This window comes from Urocitellus parryii, chromosome 9 (genome assembly GCF_045843805.1).
Source record: "Urocitellus parryii isolate mUroPar1 chromosome 9, mUroPar1.hap1, whole genome shotgun sequence".
Taxonomy (NCBI): domain Eukaryota; kingdom Metazoa; phylum Chordata; class Mammalia; order Rodentia; family Sciuridae; genus Urocitellus; species Urocitellus parryii.
Window position 1 is genome coordinate 45,722,185 of NC_135539.1, and position 26,608 is coordinate 45,748,792.

Here is a 26,608-nt window from a genome sequence, read left to right on the forward strand (position 1 = left end):
GAATGCTGAGCCTGTCCCCACTCAGTTCTGTGCTTTCTAAATTTTGTTGTTTGCTTTCACCTTCTCTTTGTTCCTATAGTTACATAGGTTTTTGAAAGTCATTTTCATAGCATCTGGGGTAGGAGAAGAATTATATGCACATACTCGACCTCCTATATTTAACCAGTCTCCATTTTTTTTCATTTGCACTGGGTTGGCTTTCCTGCGATTATGACTCAGTGTAGAATGGTGCTGTGTCTGTTTGCTAAGGAACTTATAAACTCAGATGGATCCTAAAGGAAAAGTCTTTCCTTCTGCTAGTTTCTTATAAGTGAGACAAACACACTCATGGAAGACACAAACATATCTACATGTGTATACACACACAAGAAATTTTAAAAATCTTTTTTGGATAGTCCAGTCACATGAAAACAGGCAGTATTCAAAATGAGTTATTTTTGTCTTTTACTTCTACATATATTCATATCTTAAATCACATCAGTTCTAGGCAGTCTTAGGATGAAAAACAAAACTAATGCTAATACAGTGAATGTAGAGAGATTTTTGAAAAACCCTGATTCTTTACCCAGATTTTGAAGTGTTCTTTGGAGTGCTTCTGTAATTGCTACTCCTTTTGAGCCGAAAGTAACTTTTTAACATTCTGTAATTTTTCAGAATTTCAGATTTTGAAAATAAAGCAAATGATCATTCTGAAGTTGAGACACAGACAGAGGGCAGCAAAGAAAAAGAGAATGAAGAGGAGAAAGACACAGAAACTGTGGGTACTAAGATTCCAAGACTGCTGACACACCGAATGGATAAAGAGTAGTACAGTGGCTGCAATGTGTATTAGCTTTAAAAAAGTGTAGAAATAATATTAATAGTAAAATTTTTTTATTTCTCTAATATTTCTTGTTCTGGTTTGAGCTTCACTCAGTGTTAATTATAGTGAGATATATTCCAATCAATATTCTACAAAATCATTCCTATACCTTTTCTTGTCTCCTAAATCCTTATGTGATAAAGCTCACTACATTAAAAAGGAACTTCATCTACTTTATAATGAGATCACTTGAGGATATAACTCAGAAAATTGTAGGATTCAAAGACCCTGGTTGTATGCCTCTAATGGTAGGAACGAAGTAGTTGGAATGAGAAAGGTCCATGTATTCACTATTGTGTGAAACTCAGAGATGTATCTTTCAGTCTGAAGAGTCTTAAATTTAGAAAGAGTTAATGAAACCATGAAGTTATGATAGCCACAGTAGTCCATGTGATAGGTACTTATATAAAATAGCCATTTTAACTAATGGACTTATTGTGTTATTATCCTGGGCAAGTTATTTATCAAATGCCTACTGTTGGCCATATGATCAAGAGAATCGAGACTATTTAGAAAACAGATGTAGAGACCACTAGTGTGTAATAGCACTCTATTGACAAAAACTAATTCAACTATCTATCTATTACTCATTTATGAATTATAGACTGCTAGGGAAAAGGCTGTATAACGAAAATGTTGTGCAAACTAGAAACATAAATTAGCAAGGAAATATGTAGATGAATTGATAGACAATAAATAGGGATATGCTTTGATACTCTATAATCTCTATGATCACTGAGCCATATGTAAGATTACTTTTTAGTGATAAAAAATTATTATCAGAAAAGCATCCAAATTGATTAATGCTCTATTAGGAAGTAGAATTGTATCCAAAATATTTCTTTTCATGCAAGATATTTGGGGTTGTAATTGTGAAAACTTTATTCATTTACCAGTCAGTCTTATTTCCATACCATGGTTGAGACTCTTTTCTCACAAAGAAGTCCATTTAATCTTGTGATAATCAAGTGTGAATGTTTGGTATTTCCTGTATGATAGGTTGGAAGCGAAGTAGAAATGTTGAACCTTCAGGTGACATCGCTGTTTAAGGAGCTTCAAGAGGCTCATACAAAATTGAGTGAAGCCGAGCTGATGAAGAAGAGACTTCAAGAAAAGTAAGAGAAAGAGGTTGCTTTTATCCTCTTTGGAAAAATACACATTTTTATTAAATATGTTACTATATATAAATATAGTTCTATATATTTACTGTATATTTACTATAATTTTATGTATGTTACTATGTTACTGAGTAAAAGAAAAACAGGCCTAAGTAAAATATGAATTCAGAAAACACTAAAGTACAGGTTAATGTATAAGCATAAACTTCTTGTTGTAATATGAAAGAATGGGGACTTTGATTCTAAGTATACTAGCCTATGTGCCACCTGTGCAAAGTAGCAAGCCAGATTTCCTATACTGTGACAACACTGATGTGAACACACACAAAAGAAAGCTGAAAAGAGACTGAGTGAAGTTTAGGGAAAAGTCCATCTCAATCTATTGTTTAATCAATCATTAAAGCTAGCATATAAATTGAGAATTTTACATTTGCTTATTTCTTTTGATCTAAGAAGTTACCCAAAATGTAGCAAATATAACTTGTTTGTGTTATTATCTTGGGCAAGTTATTTATTTAACCTCTCTGTACCTAAGTTTTGTCATGTGTAAATTATGTGTCATAATTTCTCTAATGTACACCAAATTAAATAAGATATTTAATGTGCTTGGCTTTAATGCTTTGCACATAGCTGTCATTTATTTGTTTTGCTATTATTATATATAAATTCTTTTTAAATTTTTTTTTAGTTGTTGGTGGACCTTTATCTTATTCATTTATTTATACATGGTGCTGAGAATTGAACCCAGTGCCTCACATATGCCAGGCAAGTGTTCTACCATTGAGCCACAACCCCAGATCGAAATTCTCTTTTTTATATTTAAAAGAACCTGTGGGGGCTTCCTTTTTCCTTTGTTGAGTCTTTATTAGAAATCCAAGTTTTGGTGATTGACAGAACTTTTTCAAATATAAAAAGTACCCATGGGGCTGGGGATGTGGCTCAAGCGGTAGCGCGCTCGCCTGGCATGCGTGCGGCCCGGGTTCGATCCTCAGCACCACATACCTACAAAGATGTTGTGTCTGCCAAAAACTAACTAACTAACTAAATAAATATTAAAAAAAAAAAAGTACCCATGGATCACTATATGAGAATCACTGCTAACCAACTTCTACTTTGGTCTGTATTTAGCTAAGAAAAATATGACTACATACACCAATTATTCAAAGATGACACTACCTCATATCACCTTAGATCTGTACTTATTTATTTTTAGACATAAAAGTTCAGAGATATGGACATGTCTAGTAAAGAAGCAGAATGGATAAAATATTTTACTTTACATTCATAAATCCTACAGTCCTTAAACTTCTTTGAATTTAACCTGTTCTTGGGATGTGTTGAAAAGCCACTGAGAAGTGAAATTGCGTTGTTTATCTTCATCTTTCTTAGATGCCAGGCCCTTGAAAGGAAAAATTCTGCAACCCCAGCAGAGCTGAATGAAAAGCAAGAGCTCGTTTATAATAACAAGAAGCTAGAGCTGCAAGTGGAAAGCATGCGATCGGAAATCAAAATGGAGCAAGCTAAAACAGAGGATGGAAAGTGAGTACACTGTGCAGAATGGAAGCTTTCCCAAAAGAATACCTTTTTAAAATACAGATTGGAATTAGGAATAGAGAATAAATTCACAAAATTTGTTTTTTATTTATCTGAAAGAGTACTATGAGATACTTTGGAGGGATAAAATTTTAAAGGTTTATTATAACAAAATTATTCTTTGTATCTAGCTTGTTTTTTTCTCCAGAAACTATTGTTTTGAGAGTAAGAAAATGCTAGTAAATGGTGGAATTATAAAGATAAAAGGAGATTTTGCTACTGGAGTGTTCAGAAGATGATTTGGAGGCAAGGCTTTGAGTTTGTGATATCCTCCTGCAAGATTCTGTTTATTAATATCTTTTTTAATAGGTCCAAGTTAGCCATTCTACAGTCAACACACAACAAGCTTCTTCAAGAACATAATAATGCATTGAAAACAATTGAGGAACTAATAAGGAAAGAGGTACTCATACAAAAATAGATTATTGATTAATGGAAACTGTTGAACATTTTATACCTAAAAAAAAGTTACCTGAATCCTTGACTGAGTCCCATTTCAAAAGTTGCTTTTCAGTTTATAATTGATTTCTTGTGTCATAATATTTACAACTTCTCACTTATGTACAATGTGCTTTGTGTTACAAAGGTAGTGTTCATGTCCCACCATCAGAAAGTAAGCATTTGTATTTCTCAGAGTAGGTAGAGAGAGCTGTAGGAGAGCTAAGAGCATAGGCTCCTATGTGCACAGTGTACAGTAATACAGCTGGCTAGGGCTAGAGGGGCCATTCACATGTGATTGTGCCTGCCTGCAGTGAACTTGGAACCCTGGACTCACTGATTTGCAATTTAAATTGATAATAATGCCCAGCATGGTGTGATAATTTAGAAACAATGAAAACTTTGAATTAGAAAGTCTTTGAATTTATATTCTTATAAATATACTCTTTTTTAGAGGGGGTTGTTTTTTTTAATTGCTTTTATTTTTTAAATACACGACAGTGGAATGCATCACAATTTTTATTACACATATAGGAGATATAAAGAATGTTCATACCAATTCATGTCTTCATATATGTACTTTGGATAATGATGTCCATCACATTCCTCCATCATTGCTAACCCCCTGCTCCCTCCTTTCTCCTCCCACTCCTTTGCCCTATCTAGAGTTCGTCAATTTTGGAGGGGGTTATTAAGTCTCTATTTCAGTATTATCTTTTAAAAATATTGTTGTTTTAAATCAGGAAACTGGGCTGGGGCTGTAGCTCAGTGATAGAGCACTTGCCTGGCATGTGTGAGGCACTGGGTTCCATTCTCAGCACCACATAAAAATAAATATATTAATAAAGATATTGTATCCATTTACACGTAAAAAAATATTTTAAATAAATAAATAAATCAGGAAACTATGATTTGCAAGCCATATGTTAAATGAATACAATTTTCTGAGTAAGTTGGTATTGCTAATGAACAGACTAATTTAAAGCTAATGATTTTTATTTATTTTATTTTTTATTTCTTTATGTATTTATTTGGTACTAGAGAGGGGCACTTTATTACTAAGCAACATCCCCAGATCCTTTTATTTTTCCTTTTGAGACAGGGCTTCCCTAAATTTCTTAGGCTTGGCTCAAACTTGTTACCTTCCTGCCTTAGCCTCCCAAGTAACTGGGATTATTAGTGTAAGCCACTATGCCCAACAAAACTAATAATTTTTCTTTAAAAAAACTAAAGGTTTATCTGACATTTTACTAACATAGGCTACATTTCTAGAATCAAATTGTCTTTTGTAGTCAGAAAAAGTGGACAGGGCAGTGCTGCAGGAACTAAATGCAAAACTGGAAATGGCAGAGAGGGCACTGGCTTCCAAGCAGCTTCAAATGGATGAGATGAAACAGACCATTGCCAAGCAGGAGGAGGATCTGGAAACCATGGGTGTCCTTAGGACTCAGGTAAGAAATGCTGTGGAACCTCAACTGAGTGGGATAAGCCCCAATTAGATTTGCAAATACAAAAGTGATGGTGTTTAATACACACACACACACACACACACACACACACACACACATTATTTATATTCCTTCCTCCTCCAGTGAAATTTTTTCTTTTTTTTTTTTTTGAGAGAGAGAGAGAGAGAGAGAGAACCTTTTTTTTTTTTTTTTTTTTTTTTTTTTTGGTAGATGGACACAACACAATGCCTTTATTTTTATGTGGTGCTGAGAATCGAACCTGGGTTGCGCCCGTGCTAGGCGAGCGCTCTACCACTGAGCCACAATCCCAGCCCCACCAGTGAAATTTTTAAAACTTTTAAATTGATAAAAAGTGTGCCAATGTTGTGTGTGTGTGTATGTGTGTGTGTGTGTGTTGCTAGGGATTGAACCCAGGGTCTCACGCATGCTAGGCAAATGTTTGCCACTGAGTTACACCCCCAGTCTGCAGAGTGCACAGCTCAAATTAATTTTATTTATCTCTGTTCCAAAACTGATAGGAAATTGGGTTATTTTCATTTGTGACATTATAATTAATGCTACTGTGACATTCCTGTAGATATCTCTGTTCTCATATGCACTCATTTTCTGTTGGGTTCACACCTGGGAGTGGAATTGCTAGTTCACAGGCTATGCATATTACTCAGTGTAGTAAGTAAACAGTTTTCCAAAAGTGGTTGTACCACTTTGGAAATGTTCACTCCCATCCACAGAGTTTCCATTGCTCTACAGTCCTGTATTATCAGTCATTTTACTTTTATTGATTTGGGGGTATGTAATGGGTATCACATTTATTTGGTGTTTCATTGATGACTAATGAGTTTGAGTACTCTTTCAAATGTTTGTTGGTCTTCTAGGTATTCTTTTTTGTGATGTGCCTAATACAACTTTGCTCATTTTTTCTTTACGTCTGTCTGGCTTTTTCTTGATTTTATCAATTCCATATATAGTCTGATATAAGCCCTTATCATTGTTTTGCCTTTTCACTCTCATAAAAGAGTCTTTTTTAAAAAAATATTTTTAGTTATAGAGGCACACAATACCTTTATTTTATATATTTATTTTAAGGTGGTGCTGGGGATCAAACCCAGTGCCTCGCATGTGCTTGGCAAGCACTCTATCACTGAGCCACAGTCCCAACCCTCAAAAAGGAGTCTTTTGATGAGAAAGGTTCTTAACGTTAAAGTAGTCCAAGATACCAGTCTTTCCATTTATAATTAGTATCTTTTTTGTGTCCTATTTAAAAAACTTTGACTACTCCAAGGCCAAGAAGATACTCTTTTTGTTGTCTTCTAAACACTTTTCCATTTTATCTTTTACATTAAGATCTATGAACTATCAGAAATTGGCTTTTATATAGAGAGTGAGATAAGAATTTGGATTTATATTTTTTTCCTATGTGTCCAGGTGTCTTGGTTCCATTTAGTAAAAATCCATCTTAAGTGCTCTGCTTGCTCCTTCTTCTTGTGAAGGGTATGAATATCAACAGATGGAGATCATTGGAGCCATCTCAGGGGCAGAGAAGTAGTTTGCGAAAATGGACTTTTGTCTAGGTTCATATACTGATATGGCCAATTTTCCCCAAGATTAAGAGCTATGAAACTAGTTTATAAAATAAGGATAGCAATTCTACAATCCCAGGACTTTTTAAAAAATATTTTACTAGTTGTTGATGGACCTTTATTTTATTTATTTATATGCGGTGCTGAGAATCAAACCCAGTGCCTCATACATGCTAGGTAATTGCTCTACTACTGAGCCACAACCCCAGCCCCAATCCCAGGACTTTTGATATAGGAAATGAACATCCTACACGGAGACTTCACATGTGTCTGGAATTCAATAAATCGCATCTTTCTATTATTTTAAATTTAGCTTAAAAGCAGCATTCTTAAGTTTATCTAGCAAAGTGAATAAGCCACTTACTATATTATTAGTTCCGAATATCTTTTTAAAAAAAGAAACGGGAGTATTTTACTAAATTAACGTTGCATATATTGCCTAAACCACCTATATCAGTGTAGTTTCAGGGTCTGTTTAAGCACACATGAACACACAGTTCATATCTACTATTTGAAAGCAGTTGGAAAGTTGTGATTGTTATACTAGTTTCTAGCAGGAGTATGTACCTATCATTCACAAGGCCTACCTGAGGATGCAGCACTCTCAACCTAATAAACAGGTGATCTGCAGGGAATCCACATTCATCTCAGTAGAAACTTCTTTACTTTTTTCCTCTTACAGATGGAGGTTTATTGTTCTGATTTTCATGCTGAAAGAGCAGCAAGAGAGAAGATTCATGAAGAAAAGGAGCAACTTGCATTGCAGCTGGCAATTTTGCTAAAAGAGAACAACGTTTTTGAAGATGGAGGCAGGTAAGGTAAAGCAAGAGAAAGGTAGAACATATGATAACATGGGTTGTAGGAGAGGTTACCTGTCAAAGATGTTTCCTAATTTGAGCTATTAGAATCACTCTACCTACACTTGTGTTCCTATACTTGAGATTGGCTTATTAACAAAGCTGGACAAAGACTTGTAGGAAACCAGTCAAGTTCTTGGCTTTGAGAAAAGCTCTGAAAATATGTTTTATGTGTCCCAATGTTACCCTGCTAGTCGTGAGTGAAATATACTATACACTTTAAATTTTTAATGTGCTTTGAAAGAAAATACTTCCAAAATTTCTCCTGATTTTTAAAATTTCATCTTGGGAAAGTTTTAAATTCTAGAAAAATACAGAGGAAAAAAAATAATACACAGCAAAATATACACAATCCTGAATTGACAATTGCTAGTGTATCTTTTTTTTTTTTTTTGGCTTCAATTTATTTATTTATTTATTTTTAAAATTTGTTTTTAATATTTATTTTTTAGTTTTCGGCGGACACACTTGTTTGTATGTGGTGCTGAGGATCGAACCTGGGCCGCACGCATGCCAGGCGAGCGTGCTATCGCTTGAGCCACATCCCCAGCCCCATTTTTTTTTTTTTTTTACTAAAGGGAGCTTTAGATAAAGTTGAAGTCTCTTGTTCCATATCCTTCATTTATTCTCCTCTTCCTTTGCTTTGTACAAACAGAGTTTAGTGGGTAGCCTTCCCATCTATATTATACATGTGTATACACACACTCCAATATAATATTTTAAAACAATATTATTTCTCTTTGTTTAAATTATAAAATAATCAGTGTAGAGATTATTCTGTAATTTTATGTAACATTGTAACTTCAAATGCTGTCTATTTTGATTCATGTTGATTTAATTAATTGTTTTAATACCTGTGTAGTGTCTTAGTGTAGAAATGTGTAACTTAATTTCTAATCCATTCTAGTATCAATTAATAGTTTGGTTATTTCCTAGTTGATTTTTAAAGATCTTACTTTTACCTCATAGTATGCTGGTGCCATTATTATATAAAAATCAATTTAATCTCACATTCTGATTTTTATGAACCTTGACACTGCAGTTTGACTCTTTTTCCCCCATACTTTTGTTGACTTCTTCATGTTGTCATGGTTCAGAGTTACACAACATCACAAATAGTGTTGCTTTTAATCCCAGTAGGCAATCCTTGATGGAAATGCAGAGCCGGCATGGGGCAAGAACAAGTGACCCAGACCAGCAGGCTTACCTCATCCAAAGAGGTGAGTCACATTCAAGTCTAGGATATTCAGGGAATATCCTACTAAGAAGGCACCCAAAGAAAAAAAAATCCCACTATATTCTATAAAAGGGATTTCAAATTGAGCTACCCAAAATACAGCACCCTTCAGTCTTATTCCCCTAGTACTCAGATCTCTATCCATTACTAATACCAGGCTTGACTCTTCACCCCATGCTGTAGACTACAGTCTGCATCATCCCCTTCAACTCATCTTAAGCCCCTACTTGCATATATTTATTTGTGCAATATCCTTCATTTAGATGTCCTTTCCATATGCATATTCCTATCTTCTTATATTCTCCTTCCAATTAATTCTTATCCCATCTTTAAAACCCTTTTCAGACAGGCACACTCCTATAATCCTAGTAATTTGAGGTTATGGCAGGAGCATCACAAATTCAAGGCCACCTGGGCAATTTAGCAAGACCCCTTCTCAAAATAAAAAAATAAAAAGGAATGGGATGTAACTCAGTGGTAGAGCACCCCTGGGTTCAATCCTCAATATGGCCCCCCAACTTTTTTTTTCATATTTTCCTGTCTCCAAATTGTCACCTTTCTGAACTTCCAAAATACTTCATTCTTCTGCTATCTTTTAAGTATTTATATGTTGAAATATGTATTTAAGACCTCTGTTAAATGATGAGCTCCCAGGACAGTACATTTTCTTGTTTTAATACTGGAGATTGGACCCAGGAGTGCTCTACCACTAAGCTACATTCCCATCCCATCCCTTTTTATTTTTTATTTTGAGAAAGGCACTGGCTAAGTTGCCCAGGTTGGTCTTGAACTTGTGATCCTTCTCTCTCAGCTCCCAGGTCACTATTATTGCAGGTGTGCACCACCACACCTGGCTTGTGAACTATATATTTTCACCCAATACCTGGTGTTTTGCACATAATAATGTTAGCATTTTTTTTTTGAGAGTGTACTATGTTCAGGCACTTTGCTGATCTAACTTCATCTGTATTATTTAATTTGATTTTAAAAAAATTCCATGAGGTCTATATTATCATTTTCTAAAAAAGACAAAACTAAAATTTTGACAAAGTTAAGTAACCCAGGATTATAAGGCTAGTTGGGAGCAGAATTGGAAAAGGAACCAAAGGTTAACTGACTTTGACTACTACATAGTATACTGCATATAACAGATATCATTTAATTTTGTAATACATCCAGATTTTAATTTCCTAAGTAAAACTTATCATGATAGATTTTAAAAGAGTGGTGCTCTATTTAGTACATGATTTTATACTTGTATAATACACTAATAATATGCTAGCAATAATGTTCTGTAACTTATAATGAATCACTGAAAGGAAAATATTAACCTTAATTCTAGGTATTAAAAAATAAAATTCCAAGATCAAAGACTAACATAGCTAGAAAAAATAAATTAATGTCAGTGCCATCAAGTAGAGTCTGAGTTCAGGATCCCCCTTAAATATCACGAAAAAGCTTTAACTTTTTTGTTTGTAAATATTTTACCAGGTTAAGTCTCTTCACATACCAACGACTATTGAAATGGAACTGCAATATTTTCATCAGTAAGGACACAATATTAACACATATAATGAACTGATAAGTCTCAGGGAAATTTCTCTGAGTATCTCTTTTTATTTCCTATCTCTCCCCTTCCCCCACCCGCCAAAGTCCTATGACAAGAACAACAACAGAAAGATTAAACATTAGAGGTAGTAATTCAGGTTAAAAATATGCATAGGATTATTCATGGGGAAAATGCAGAAAAGCTACCGTTTGATCTAACAAAAATATTACCCTAGGTCTGGGGTTGTGTCTCAGCGGTAGAGCTCTCGCCTAGCATGTATAAGGCCCTGGATTTGATCCTCAGCACCACATAAAAGTAAATAAAATAAAGGTATTGTGTCCAACTACAACTAAAGAATAAATGTTTTTTAAAAAATATTACCCTGAGGCATTTTTTAGCATCAGTGGGTAAAGCTATGTTTTTCTCAGAGACCTACAGCTGCCCACTCCTTTGATTTCTTTCCACTCATCTGATTTCTCTCTCTCCCTCCCTCCTTCCTTTCGTTTTTCTTTCCTTTCCCCCATCCCCTCCATCAGTACTGGAGATTGAATCTGTCACTACCATGCCTGTCTATATGTGTCTGATTCTAGAAATGTCCAACAAGGTAGTCTGGGGTCAAATTGTTGCTGACTCCTGTCCCAAAGGCTGTGATTCTGCCCATCAGAATGTACAGGGGATTTTTAAAGAGGTGATTCAGAGAAAATAAGATTAAGGAGAAGATCAGGAAGGAGAAGATTAGGGAAAAGAAGATCAAGAAGGAGAAGATCAGGGAGAAAAAGGTTTGAGGGGAAAAAAAAACATGTAAGATTCAAAGCCACAAGGGATATTAGTCAAAGCATCAAGTGAACCCATTACAAAAAGGTCAGTCTCTTGCACGTGGATGTCTTAAGGAATGGTTGTTTTTCTTTATAAGGCAAAAAACTATTTACATAAAAAAGACTGGTCAGTTTCTGACTTATATTTATAACCTAAAAATATTTTTCTATATATACATTTATTCTTATCTAAATAAGCTGTTTTGTCATAAAAAATATTCCAGAAGACTGTCATAAGATTTTTTTAGTGTCTTAACAAAACTGATTTAAACAAGTCTCATCATTGTCATCAGCAGCAGCCGTTTCAGTGTGTGCTCTGTTCTAGGACTTGGTTAAGTGACAGGGAATAGAAAGGCATAAGGTGTGGTCAAGTCCTTAAGGGCTATGGTATAGCTGGAGACAGAATGTGCACATAAAAACATAAATTCATGTACAAGATAGCATGTAGGTAAATAAAAGGAACAGTGGTGAAGATAAGAGAAAAAGTTGATCATAAAGGCACAGAGAGTTAAGAAAAGCCTTGAAAAAACATGATTCTAACCTTGACCCTGAAGCTAGGATTTGTATAAGTGTAGTGTGAGACTAAAAGGGCAAAGGCAGAAATGAGTGTGATCAGTTGATAATAAAAACTGACTAAGGGGCTGGGAATGTGGCTCAAGCGATAGTGCGCTCGCCTGGCATGCATGCGGTCCAGGTTTGATCCTCAGCACCACATACAAACAAAGATGTTGTGTCCGCCGAAAACTAAGAAATAAATACTAAAAAATTCTCTCTCTCTCTCTCTAAAAAAAGGGGGGGGGGACGACTGACTAAGCTTTTTATGGATTGGAGAGGCAGGAGGCAGAGGGAACCTTGAGCAGGCTGCTATAGCACCAAAAAAAGCACACATGGAGGCAACAATGCAGAACCAACAATGCCAATGGCAGACTACAACCCACAGGCCAAATCTGGTCTGTCATCTTTTTTTTTTTCCTTTTAAAGAGAGAGAGAATTTTTTAATATTTATTTTTTTTTATTTTTCAGTGGACACAACATCTTTTTTTTTTTTAATTTTTATGTGGTGCCAAGGATCGAACCCAGCATCCCACACATGCCAGGCGAACGCGATACCACTTGAGCCACATCCCCAGCCCCCTTTCATCTGTTTTTACAAATCAATTTAATTGGGATGTAATCATGCCCTTTTGTTTGCATCCTGTCTTTGGCTGCTTTCATGCTACAGTGGCAGAGATTTTATTTATGATTTGCAAGGCCTATATAATATTTTCTCTTTGGTCCTTTATAGAAGTTTGTTGACCCTTAATCTCAAGCAATGAGACAATTAGAAAGCCCTGCTTCAAAAATCATACTTTATGATGAATACAATAGTAAAATATGCTTCTTGGGCCGGGGATGTAGTTCACTAGTAAAGCACTCGCCCAGTATGCAAAGACCTGGGTCTGGGTCTCAGCACTGAAAAAATGTAAAGAAAATAGAAAGTTTCTTAAGTTTATTTTTTGTCTGAAAGTCTTACATGTTATTGAATTCAGTAATGTATTTTGAAGCAAATAACAATGGTAAAGATCCAAAAACAAAGTTTTGGGGATGAACCAAAGTATGGGCTGAGACTCTAAAAATATAAAATGATTTGCTCTGGTCCAGAAAGGTCAGGCCAGAGAGATGCCCAGGAGACAGAAGTAAATTTCAGCAATGATCACAATTTGTATTGATCCAGGACCTCCCCAGAGTAAGAGCTTGTTTCAGACATTCTCTGATTTAGGTTTCAACCTCAACCTAACTCAGAAATGGGGGTAATAACAGGATTCATTCTTCAGTTGTTTCTCTTCACTGACTTTCCTTGGGCAATTCATATTCTTTCCAAGGCTCTTCTCATAGGTTACTCATCCAGGAGGCCTTTCTGCATTGGGGCTCTTTTCTTTCTTTTTTTTTAAAAAAGAGAGAGAGAGAGAGAGAGAGAATTTTAATATTTATTTTTTAGTTTTTGGTGGACACAACATCTTTCTTTGTATGTGGTGCTGAGGATCGAACCCGGACCGCATGCATGCCAGGCAAGCGCGCTACCGCTACCGCTTGAGCCACATCCCCAGCCCGGGGCTCTTTTCTTACTCCTACCCAACCCCACAGTGCCTAACACTCTCCCCCTTCCACACCACCACTGCCCCTTCTCTTACCTGGCTTCCCCACCTTGTCAGTACCCTGCACATCCGTGAGGGCTTACAATTATCTGCTGAATAAATGGGAGTGAGTGTTTTGCTTCTAAAAAGGTGCATACTGTTGCAGGAGACCCCTCCCATACTCTCATGATTCCTTCCTTCATATTCTCTCCCTCTTTTGCTTCTATCCAGAACCTATATTGTCCTGTACCTAGAACTGAAACTATGTCTTTACAAAGACTCACACCTGGAATACAGTTTAAATCCTGAAAAATAGAAAAGTAGCAGATACTATCTGTGGAGATTTCTCTGTGCATACAATGATGTCTTCCATTAAAGAGTGTGGTGATGTACACCTGTAATCCTAACTACTTTGGAGGCTGAGGCAGGAGGATCCTAAGTTCAAAGCCAGTCCTCAGCAACTTAGCCAGACCCTCAGCAACTCAGCAAGACCCTGTCTTGAATTAAAAAAAATAAAAAGGACTGGGAATGGTATCCCACTGGATATTGATTATCAAGTTTAACAGATGACCAAATTAACCAAGTTATTAAAATCAAGCAGAAGTTCTTTTCAAGGTGGAATTAATGAAACTTTTCATTTCCTGCTTATTCCCAGGAGCTGAGGATAGGAACTGGCAGCAAGAGCAATCACAGAGTATTCCAATTCATTCCTGTCCCAAGTGTGGAGAAGTTCTGCCTGACATAGATACATTACAGATTCATGTGATGGACTGCATCATTTAAGTGTTGATGTTTCACCTTCCCCCAAACTGTTGGTAAATGTCAGCTTTTTCCTCCAAGACTTGTACTTTTGTCTTATTTGTTTTCACTCAAATATTTTGCCTCATTATGCTTGTTTTAGGAGGGAAAAAAAAAGATGTATCAATTCTAAGAGAACACTTTGTGGATTTCCATGAGCTCACAAAATGGAATCCTTAACCACTGCCCTTCTGATAATAAATTCAGTAGTTTTTATGTTCTATTCATGTGGGCAAATATACTGTTCATACAGTTAATGAGATGTAATGTGACAGGGCTCAGGGAATTAGAAGAAACTTCACTGATAAATTTAAGAATCTTTTAAGGAGGCAGAAAAAAATGAATTGGTCACAGATTTAATCAGTAAAAATGACTTTGAAATAGTTTTAAAGCAAATTATTGTTATTATTTATCTTTTGAAACTGGATCTTTTGGGTTTATGTGTTTTTGTATATGTTGTAGTTTTATTGTAGCCAAAGTTGTGACATACCACTTTTTATCTAGTATGGTGAGCTTTCAGTTAATATTAGGACAAGTCAAAAAATGTTGGCATACATGACATTAAGTTCCTTGGACTTCTCTTTTTTCTCTCTCCATATGTGTTAGAAAAGGAAACTTGGGATGGAATTCAGGGTCACTCTAGCACTAAGCTACATCATGCCCCACTTCCCCTAATCCCACTTTTTTTTTTTTTTTTTTTTGAGATGGTCTCGCTAAGATTCACAGTCTAGCCTAGAATTTGCCATCCTCTTGCCTCAGCCTCCTGAGTCACTGGGATTAAGTTCACTAGATTTCTTATCATTCACAGTGTTAAATTTCATAATCACAAGAAGTAATTATTGAAAAATAAAATTTTGTTTATGAATCTTTTATATTGTTCATATATGATTGATTTCATAGTATGCATTTTCTGTATTAAGCTCATTTAGCTTAATATAAGCTTAATTAGTAAGATATATTTTATTAATTTGATAAAGATGAGCAAGATCCTTTTGTTGAGACCAACACATGTTTGAATTAGAGAGTTATTCTTACTAAGAAGGTGAACAGATAGGGATTTGCCTTATTTTAGACCTGTAGTTTACTAACTAGTACTTCACAAGCCATAGAAGTTAACAATATCTTTATGTATCCAGTTCCTAAAACATTTAAGAGAAAACTAAAAGATCTCCTTTGTATTTACCATATCTCCTAGACAAACTTGATTACATACATATGTATATGCATGTATGCATTTATGCATATTTAAATATGAATCAAAATAGTTAATTCATGCCAAAAGAACACATTATGCAAATTACGGTTATCTTCATGCCAAGAGAATAAGAATACACTGTATACCTTATTAATCTAGATTAAAAGATTATCATACATACATCCCAGGGAGAATGTTTGTTAGAGACATTTCTAAAATTATAATGAAATTTTTCTTTACTTCTTTATAGTTTCTAATATAAATGTTTTTATCCTTTTATACTGGATAAAATAGATTTCAATAGAATCCTAAATAGAAAACAAAATGGTTTCATGTTTAAGTTATTGTGGATATTCTTTTACTTTGTTCAAATATAGATATCCAGGAGATCTAAACTCTAAAATAACCATATGAATGAGCTTATTAAGCTTATGACCAAATCATTTGCTTGATAACTAAAAGTATTACAAATGAAGGCAAGTTCTTATGGTTGCTTTAAATTAAGGTCGTTGAAGAGTTATCTGTATCCTGTGTTCATTACAGCATTATTCATAGTAGCTAAGACATTGAAGCACCCTAGGTGTCCCTCATTAGATGAATGAATAAAGAAAATGTGGTGTATATACACAATGAAAATACTATTCAGCCTTTAAAAAGAGGGAAGATCTGTCATTTGCAATAACATGGATGAACCTGGAGGACGTTATGTTAATTGAAATAAGCCAGACACAGAAAGACAAATACCATATGGTATTACTCATATGTGAAATCTATAAAGTGGAACTCTTGGAAGTTGAGAATAGAATGGTGGTTACTAGTGAATGGGGAGGGGGCACAGTGGCACATGCCTGAAATCCCAGATATTTGGAAAGCAAAGGCAGGAGGAGCAGAAGTTTGAAGGCAGCCCTAGAAACTTCTTATTTGAAGCCTTGTCTCAAAATACAAAAAGAATTGGGGATGTAGCTCCACGTAGAGTGACACAAGGTTTAATCTCTAGTACCACAAAAACAAATAAAAAACATCAGCAATGAGATACCACTGCACAGTTACTAGAATAGCTAAAATCCAAAATACTAACAATTCTAAATGCTGGTGAGGATGTGGAGCAACTGGAACTCTCAGTGCTGATGGGAATGAAAAATGTATAAGCAACTGTAGAAGACAGTTTGGCAATTTCTTACAAAACAAACCTGACTTACCTTACACAGTTATTCTCCTTGGTATTTACCCAAATGAATTGAAAACTTACAGCCACTAAATTCTGTACATGAATGTTTATAGCCACTTTATTTGTAATTGCCAAAACTTGGAAGCAACCATGATAACCTTCAATATATGGAGGGATGAGCAAATAGTGGCACATCCATACAATGAACTATTATTCAATAATAAAAAGAAATGATGGGGCTGGGGTTATGGATCAGTGGTAGAGTGCTGGCCTCGCACGTGCAAGGCCCTGGGTTTGATCCTCAGCACCACATATAAATAAAATAAAGTTATTGTGTCCAACTACAATTTAAAAAATTTAAAAAAAGAAATGAGATAGCAGGCCATATATATATATGAAGGTACCTTAACGTGCAAACTGCTAAGTGAAAGAAGCTGTCTTAAAAAAAAACTATAAGCTTATAATTCTGACTATATGACACTCTGGTCTGAGCAAAATTATGGAAATGAGAAAAAAGATCAGTGGTTTCCAGGATTGGGAGGAGAAAAGGCTGAATAGGTGAAGCCAGGAGATTTTTAGGGCAGTGAAAGTATTCTTATGATACAGTGATGATGAATATATGAAGTCTAACATAACATATGGACTATAGTTAATGTATCAATATTGGTTTATCAGTTATAACAAATGTCCCACGTGTATTATTATTACAAGATATTAATAATAGTAGAAACTGTTTGAAGCAGCTATATGGAACTCTCTGTTCATTCCACTCAATTTTTCTATAATCCTAAAGCTGTTCTAAAAACTGACACCAATTTTAATGAAAAAATAACTTTGAACTAAAAGATTATTTAGTATGAACATCCTAAAATTCATTGTGTGCATCAGAAAATCAAGATTGTTGTGAAGATTGGCTAAGAGTTCCATTTGACCCTAATGAAAGGGATAACTTGGGATTATTTTTAATACAAAATCAAACTTACTGTGCCATCATTAAATCAGTGGTGGAAATCTGATATGACACCTAGTGCAGCTTTTAAGTGAAACAGGAATCAAGTCTATGGACCAATCTCCATATGCTTTAATGAAACAACAAAAAATACCCAAATTACTTTGCTATGAAAGGCAGATGAAATATAAATTTAGCATTTTCTTTGACATCCTTTGACTTACATGGTTCATGGCTTAAAAATTGAGATAAATTGTGTACTCTTCTCAGGAAAATGTTTTTCATTGTTGATTTTTTTAACTAAGTAATTAGAAATGTGAAGTATATAATACAAGAAGCATGGATTCCAGAACTCTTAGTGAACTTTCTGTAGCCATTTTGTCTTTTAAATATATGGATCTATAATCAAGGGTGAAAGTTATTCCCCCCCCCCCCCTCTCTCTCTCTCTCTCTCTCTCTCTCTCTCTCTCTCTCTCTCTCATACACACACACATACACAATTATTTATCCAGCAAAACCAAGGAAGAAATATGTTTAATATTCTTATGGATTAATTGGAACACTGAACTTCCTCCTCCTCCTCCTCCTTTTTCTTCTTCTTCTTCTTCTTCTTCTCTCTCTCTCTCTCTCTCTCTCTCTCTCTGTACTGTACTGGAAACTTGGTATTATAAATGCACCATCACACCTGGCAACTAGACATTTTATTGGTTTCCCTTTGCAAAACACCAGTTGAAGTCATAAGATAGAGGGTTCTGCCCTGTTGTTTAAAGTAACTGCTGCATTGGTTGAAGGGAAATAAACATCTATTTGAGCAACATATGGAATATTCTGTTATGACAATTAAGGAGATTAGTTTTCTTCTTTCTCAGAAAGGCCACACATCTTTAAGTAGAGGGTCTTTGCTGAGCAAGCATAGCATTTCTCTCAGTAGAGCATCTTTGTCCAGTCCATTGGACAAATTCAGGTTTGAGATAAGACTGTAGAAAATTCTATACCACAGAGGATAAGAGATATGAAGTAGATATAAACTGATGCCTACAGGGAGGTGAGGGATGCAGGGCATCCAGGCTCTTACTTCTAATAGGTCTCATTTTGAATAGCATTCCCTCCTCCTGGGTCAGGACAGAAGAACTGGTTTAATTATGTGGCTCATTAATTAGGTAAATATACTCAAAGATAATACACTTCTAGTCTGTCTACTTAGAGAACTCAACTATGTTCACTAGCCAATACCTCAAACTGTTTAAGAGGTTAAACTTAAAAGGTTTCAAATACAGTTTGGGGTATTGGCTATATATCCTCCTGGCTTCAGTCACAAATTTAAAGACCCTGCTGAAATTCACACCACATCTCTGCCTATCCAAAACAAGCTGCTCTCTAGGTTTCTAGTGTATTTCTATGGTTCTGCCAGTCCCCCAGGTAGTAACACCCTGGCCATTGTCTTCTCCTTTTCCTACCACAGGTGCTTTCCTCTGGTCAGTTACCAAAGCAGATAGGTTTACCTTCACCTGCTCCCCATTTGTCTCTGTATTCTCATAGTTGTGACTGTCACAACCTTCTAACAAGTTCTCTGCCCCTAGTGTCTTGCGTTTCAGTTCCTGAGCACCCATCTTTAATAGGCTTAATCTTCTGATTAAGAAGATTAAGCCTTCTGATTAATCTTCTGATTAATCTCCTTACAGAGTAATGAGAATATAAATTAGTACACGTTTAATGCTTCCATGTACCGGGCACATTGTGTATATTTTCAAGTTTTTCCATTTAAATATCTTCAAATGTCCTATGAAATAACAATTACCATCCCTACTGAACAGAGAAGTAAGTGGAGTCACTGAGGAGTAACTTATCCAAAGTTGCATAGTTGTAAGTGGCAGTTAAAATCATGCAACCTTCAAGGCTGCATGCAGTCTCAGTACTTAGCCATATCTTTTTTCTGTATATCCACCTTCCTCTTCCATCTGCTCAAACATGTCTTTTTATTATGTATAAGTAAAGGTTTGGGGGGCTGGGGTTGTTGCTCAGTGATAGAGCACTTGCCTAGCATGTGTGAGGCACTGGGTTCAATCCTCAGCACCACATTAAAAAAATAAACAAATAAAATAAGGATATTGCATCCATGTATAACTAAAAATATATATAAAAAGGTTTTGACCTGTGTTTACCATCCTCCAGATAATTAGTTTCTACATATTTCCTTTAATGTTTCTGCCTCCTTTTCTCTATATGTTCCTGCCCCTCTAGCAAAATTGGTAGTCACCTGTTGTTATTTACCTCTTATGCATTGTCATATCTCCCATATTACACAGTTAAAACCTGGAACAGGAATCACGTGTTTGCCTAACACTTTTATACATAAGGCAATGGACTATTATGGCTGTTTTGTGTGAAAATGTACTGGATATTCTTATGTGATCCTCTCTAAAATCTTCTAATCCAGACATTGTCCTCAAATGATCAGTAACTTGTTAAAAAAAAAAATGTGCTATTTGGTTTTTCCTTTCCATAAACATTGTGCGCCAGACAGTAGCAGTGGGAGAAAATAGAGGATGATGTAGGAAGATGAGCAAGACATGGTTCCCTTCTCTCCAGATGCTCACTTTTTCTTTAGGAAGAAAAAGATACAAACAATTAGGGAGCACCATGGCAAGTTCTATGAACAAGACCAGTGTGGAGCTCAAGGAAATACCAAATAGGAAAGTTTAGTCCAGGGGATCCAGAGGAGCTTCACAGAGGAGGGATGCTTGGCCAGAGCTTAAATGGATGAGTAGAAGCTGACCAGGTAGTAGTTGATGTTGACCCAATGGTTGAAATCATTCCAAGCAGAGGAATTTACATGTAAATGGCTCTGAGGCATGCCAGTGCCTGGAATACTTGAGGAAGAAGGAATAGTTCAGTGTAGTTGGAAAAAAAGATTACTTTAGTGGGGAAAGATAAGAGTTCAGATTATTGAAAAAGTGGGTGGAAGTTGAGTCTATAAGTTTGAAATTTATAGGAACTGAGAGGTGACTGATAGATTTTTTTCAGGGAAAAGCGATGCCAAGATTGTTTTATAAATGGAGGCAACAAAAGAAATAGATAGGAATCGTGTGAGACTGGAAATGGATCAGCAATAGCTAAAGATGAAAGATGATGAGAGACTAAAGAGTGAGTATGTAGGGGAGAGAAAAGATTCAGGAGATACGAGCTAGAGCCTGTGTAACTGGACACAGTGAGTGAGAACTTCAGCAGCATAATGGACTCATAGCATTTATGCCCTTTGGAGACTAACCTTTCTCTTTTGTTTCCCTTTCTTGTTTTGTGATATATTTTAAAAGGCCCTCACTGTGATTCTGATACACTCTAACCAGTGCTATAGAAAGATATTACAGAGGCTGAACAGAGAAATGTCCAGTCTTATCTTGCATTTCTTTTTCAACAGATATGATATGAGGCCCAAGCATGTGATTTCTTTTTTTTTAATATCCAAAACATGTTTATTGGTATGTTTTCCCACTCATCTTGATTCAGGCTGCTTTTAGTGCTGCTTCCTCCTGAAGGAACATCCTTCTGTAAGTCTTGCTTTTCTTCCTGTAGGCTGGCAGAGAACAGTGGAGCAGTCAACACAAAAAAAACTATTCTTTGTGCATGGTTAAAAACTGTGGTGATTTTATAGCATCCTGGGCACTTCACATACATGAAATAGGAATTGGGGCTCTGCACCAGGAACCACTTCTTGTGTTTCCTCTTCTCTTCTGGAGAGGGATGAAGGAGATTTTTTTTGTGAGAGGCATGTTCTCGTGGGGAGGTCATCACCGCAGGAAAGGCAAGCATATGATTTCCAATGAGTTCCCAGGTAATAGTGATGCTGCTGGTCCAGGGACCAGACTTTAAGAAGCACTGCTTTATAGCACTGACAATAGCCATTTCCTTCCTAAAAGTCTCCTTTCTTGGAATTCTATGCCATCATTTTCTGCAGACCCATCTCTTACACTGGGAAAACCTGGGGGCAAGAATATAAACTGAGGCCTATATACTCTGTGTACCATTTGAAAATTTATGGTTAAAACTTACCATCTCCTAGGGTTTCACACTGAATTATGGCACATGAACAGTGGGCCTTAGGCCTCCCAACCTTGTTTTGTGCCTCTTTCACAAGCAACAAGACACCCAGCCTGCTATTCAAGCTTCCTGCACCCTTACCCCAGCCACTATCTTAGACAAAGGATTGGAAGGACAACCAGAGGCTGAGGCCCAAGTAAGGCCCTTGACACAGGCTTAGATCAATTGGTTAGAAAATTCCAGGAGCCAATGACATACAGCTTTGATTACAGGGGGTTGCCCATGATCCTGGTGGTATATTCCCTTGGTCCTGGGGCTCATCTCCCTGTGAGAAAGGGTACAGCTGGAAGAAGGATGGGAGAGAACAGGGGCATGTAAAGGACACGGTCAGGGTGCCCTATGGCCTTGGGATAAGAGTAGTTCAATTTTTCGTTGTTTTTTTGTTGTTGTTGTTTTTCTCTTTTATAGTAATGAAGGTTGAACCTAGAGGCATTCTACCACTTAGCTACATCCCCAACCCTTTTTATTTTGAGACAGGTCCTCACTAAGTTGCTGAGGCTGGCCTTGATATTCCTGCCTCAGCCTCCCAAATTGCTAGGATTACAAGCCTGCACCATCACACCCAAAATAGGATCATTCACTTTCCTAACCCCTCTGGCTGCTCCTGCTCAGTTTCTGTCTTTGGCTGCTCCTATTTACCTCTGCTTCTTGCCCCTCAAATTCTTGTGCTCCCCAGGGTTCTGACCTTCTATGCCTGAGGCTCTTAATCTGAGAGATGTCTATGGATGAACTTCAGTAAAATATGTGAACCCCTGAAAAAGTATGCAAAATCTTCAGATTCTGAGTGTATATTTTTCCAAGAGGAAAAATAGAATCGCTTTCAGTATTTTCTCAAAGTGGTTTGTGATATCACATACCTGCCAAAAGATTAAGAACCCCTGTAATATAGACTCTGTTTAGATCTCATTTTAGGTATTTTTTTATGATTCTCAAAACTATTGTTCATGGGCCTCTGTTTTTATCCTAAGGAGACATCAACCTCTCCCAAGAACCCCAGACTGGAGATTAAGCTGACTATTTGGCCTTTCTTAATCAGTATCTTAGATACATCTCATTATGAAACTGAAAACAGAATCTATTGACTCCCCTAAACATGTTATGTTTTTCCTGTGTCCCCTATTTCATTGCATTGCCTCAAAAAACACCCAGTTGCATAAATCCAAAATCTACCAGTCATCCTCACCCTCTCTTTCTTTAATATCCCCACTTTCAATGGGTCCTAAATCTGCTCTTATTTTTTCTCAAAATCAATCCCATCTCTTTCCTCAAAATTGCCACTATTCTAAATCCCATAAGAATGGCTTGCTCCCTCACTCAAGGAAGATTTGAGGGCTTAAAGATTGGTACTGTTCAATGGTGGGAGGGAAAGGGAGAGAGAAGGGAAATTGCATGGAAATGGAAGGAGACCCTCAGGGTTATACAAAATTACATACAAGAGGAAGTGAGGGGAAAGGGAAAAACAGTACAAGGGGGAGGAATGAATTACAGTAGTGGGGGTAAAGAGAGAAGAGGGGAGGGGGGGGAGGGGAGGGGAGGGGGGATAGTAGAGGATAGGAAAGGCAGAATACAACAGACATGAGTTTATCAATATGTAAAGCAATGAAGTGTAACTGATGTGATTCTGCAAGCTGTATACGGGGTAAAATGGGAGTTCATAACCCGCTTGAATCAAAATGTGAAATATGATATATCAAGAACTATGTAATGTTTTGAACAACCAACATTAAAAAAATAAATTAAAAAAAAAAAAAGATTGGTACTGTTTCCTACTCCTTGCATAGCATGGGATGCAAAGAGGACCTAAAAGTCAAGGTGAAGAAACCAACTCTAGACTATCAATCAGAATTTGTCAAGGAATTTCTACATGATGGCTAAAACTAAATCAATGATGAACTTTTATAATTAGATGCAGTGATACATTTAAACACCTTTCTTCAATTTGATTTTTTGTAGTCTCTTCAATACTGTGAAATTTTCAGCACTCACAGTTCTCAAAAGGTATTGCTCCCAGGTTGAGCTCATAAGTGGAGCATTAATACACGGAGGAAAAAAATCCATGTAGATGATGTCGGGATTGTTTGTTTTTCAGTCATCTTAAAGCTGGTTTTAATTGTTCTAAAATGAAGGTAGATGCATTGGACAAAATAACATCTTATATGAAATGCATTGGGGGAATACCATGCCTGAATAGTGTCCTCAAGAGAAAAAAAGACATGATCATTTTGGTCCATTAAAAACTTGTCTGCTCGGAAGTCTTTGAACTTATGTAGAAGATAAGTCTGCACTTAAAAACTGTATTCTTAATATTATGTACAAACACTTTTTTAAAAATTTTTTTTAGTTGTCAATGAACTTTATTTTATGCCATTATACATGTGCTGTTTTTTTTTTTTTGCATTACAATTCTTAATACACATATATACCACAATTTGGTGCTGAGAATCGAACCCAGTGCCTCACACATGCTAAGCAAGTGCTCTACCACTGAGACCAAACACAAGCCCGGCCCTGAACAATTTTTTTAGAATGTAAATACACCAAGAGATCTGAATTTACTACACTGTTCTGTGAAAAATATGGCTTCCTGCCAAGTTACTGTGAACTCTGACACCTGTTACAATTCTCAAAACCTGTGGACCTAGAACTATCTGGGAATAGTGGTTTGTAAGTCAAGGAATGTCATCTAGCCTTTCCCTCATTTTACAAGTAGTGAAAGGAAACCTAAAAATAAAAGTTATTTTCCGAAGGTTGAGTTCGTATATCAACTGGACATAAGGCCAGCAAAGCTAAGTGAGATAATCAACCAGCTTGTAGACCTATATCTACTTACCCCACAGGAAATTTATGAGCGCAGCAGTAAGCGTTTGGCAAATATCGGGGCTTCTCTGTGGCAATTCTTAGCCTCCACCTCCTGGAAAGGAGAAAATGCAGTTGCGACGAACTAGATCATGCAGTCCTTAAAACGGTGAAGAAATGAGTTTGGACCGCGTATAAAAATACTGTAAAGGCATCCTGACGCTGGGGGGCGTCAGACTCTGTTTTACAGGGTCCACCCAAGAACTTCACGGAAGTTCCGGTGCCCTCAACAAAGAGGGCGCCCGGTGATGTAAGCAAATCAGATTGCTCTGCGCAGGGGCCGTGTTTCGCTCGCTCCCCTGGTATTCGCCCAGGAGAGCTCCAGCGTAGCCAATCAGTAAGGTTCTGCGGCCGCATGCGTCTGACGTCAGAAGCAGGGGCTGGCCCGAGTTTTAATTTTGGCGGGTTCCGCGGTAGACTGGGTCTTGTAGCCGGCGCCGGGTAAGAAACGCGGGTTCTGGTCGTGCGGGTGACCCCTGCGCGTCTGTGCAAAGACTTGGAGGAGTCTGAGCATGAGAGGCGCAGAACCCTGGGCGCTTGGGTGGGCGAGATCCGGGATCGGGCTGCAGCGGGGGCGAGCTGCTGAGCACCGGCCTGGGGAGCGTGCACTAAGGGTGCGGCACCGCGGGGAAGACCCGCCTGGGCGCGGGGTCTCCTGCTTAAGAAATCAGTTTTGTTTTGTTTTTTAAAGAGTAACCTTTTAAAATACTTGCCAAATGATTGCCTTTTGTTCATTATTGATTCGTTCCTTTGTTTGTCTAATCAGTAATTTAATTTCCTAACCAGTACTGAAAGCTGCATTTGCCGACCTCCGGACACATGATGTCTACCCCTAGGAGGAGGCTTGCGGTCTAAGGAGGAAAATAGATAACAAACAAGTTCACGGTGATGGATGATGTGCCATAAGATAGACGAAAGGATATCTTCCTTTCCTTTATGATGAGAGGGATATAGAAGGAAGCTTAGCAGATAGGTTGGTCTGGGAAAACTTAGAAAAATGGAGAGTTAAATGAGGATGAGAAGCTCCGGCGGAGCTTTCCAAACAAAAGTGCCTGAGGCCTGAAAGCAGGCTTGTCTGGCTGGAGCATAGTTTGGGAAGTGGGTAGAGTTGGATGGGGTATAAACAGAAAAGATGAGGAAGTAGAAATACAAGGTGAGACAGTATCCATTGCCTCGCAGGCTTTGTAAATTTTGTTTTTAAGTGCAATGAAAAACCATTAAAGAATTACAGTTAAGGAAATACTATGATCTTGTATGTTTACTAGGGAAAGATTATGGTGACTGTTGTATGGAAAACAGATTGTAGGAAGCAAAAAAACCAATATAGGAAGCTAACATAATAGTCCAGACAAAAGATTAATAGTGGCTAGGGTTTTGTCAGTGAGATTGGAGAAAACTGAAAGATTTGAGCAATAGTTTGGCAATAAAACCCATAATACTTGTTGAATGGCCCTGGATATGAGAGTGAGTATGTTCTGAGAGAAGGCAGGGGCTGGTTATAGCAGTGAACCAAGTTTGCTCCTAACTCTTCACTGGATTCCCTGGTGAATAACATCCTACATTACACACGATAGGGTACATGGAAATGTTTGTTCAATAAATAAAAAGAAAGCACCATAATCAATATCTTGACATTGTACTTGTGAAAGTGACATATACGTAAGTTAAGTCTAAATAACCTTGCAATTTAATAAGTCATTTTAAATGAAAAAAAAAGGAGAGCACACAGAATGATATATTTTTATCTTAAAAAGCTCCTCTGTGCTTTGCTAACTAATATTGAATTAAAATTCTGACAAAGGCTGGAACTAAGTAATTACACACTAAGCTACTATGGATAAAGTCAACATCGTGTGCATTATAATAAATAATATGGGATACCAGCCCTAATATTTAGACCAGCCTCAATGAT

At 36.8% G+C, this 26,608-nt stretch overlaps 1 protein-coding gene, 1 long non-coding RNA gene and 1 pseudogene across 2 annotated transcripts in view; 1 reads left to right on the forward strand and 2 right to left on the reverse strand.

The window, feature by feature from the left end:
• Nucleotides 1–18,151, forward strand: part of LOC113176548 (optineurin) — a 43,235-nt gene extending 25,084 nt beyond the window's left edge. The window contains exons 7-14 of the mRNA XM_077802779.1: nt 655–757; nt 1,862–1,977; nt 3,370–3,519; nt 3,883–3,976; nt 5,304–5,462; nt 7,743–7,873; nt 9,055–9,137; nt 14,288–18,151. Coding sequence (XP_077658905.1) covers nt 655–757; nt 1,862–1,977; nt 3,370–3,519; nt 3,883–3,976; nt 5,304–5,462; nt 7,743–7,873; nt 9,055–9,137; nt 14,288–14,415 — 964 coding nt within the window. The 3' untranslated portion in view covers nt 14,416–18,151. The remainder of the gene's footprint in view (nt 1–654; nt 758–1,861; nt 1,978–3,369; nt 3,520–3,882; nt 3,977–5,303; nt 5,463–7,742; nt 7,874–9,054; nt 9,138–14,287) is intronic.
• On the reverse strand, nt 12,993–24,872 carry LOC144256923 (uncharacterized). The gene is made up of 2 exons (XR_013344323.1): nt 24,671–24,872; nt 12,993–13,437 (listed from the first exon to the last, which is right to left on the reverse strand). It is a non-coding gene; the product is annotated as an uncharacterized LOC144256923 (long non-coding RNA).
• On the reverse strand, nt 18,171–23,338 carry LOC144256922 (small ribosomal subunit protein eS27 pseudogene; annotated as a pseudogene).
• Nucleotides 24,873–26,608: the final 1,736 nt, after the last annotated feature.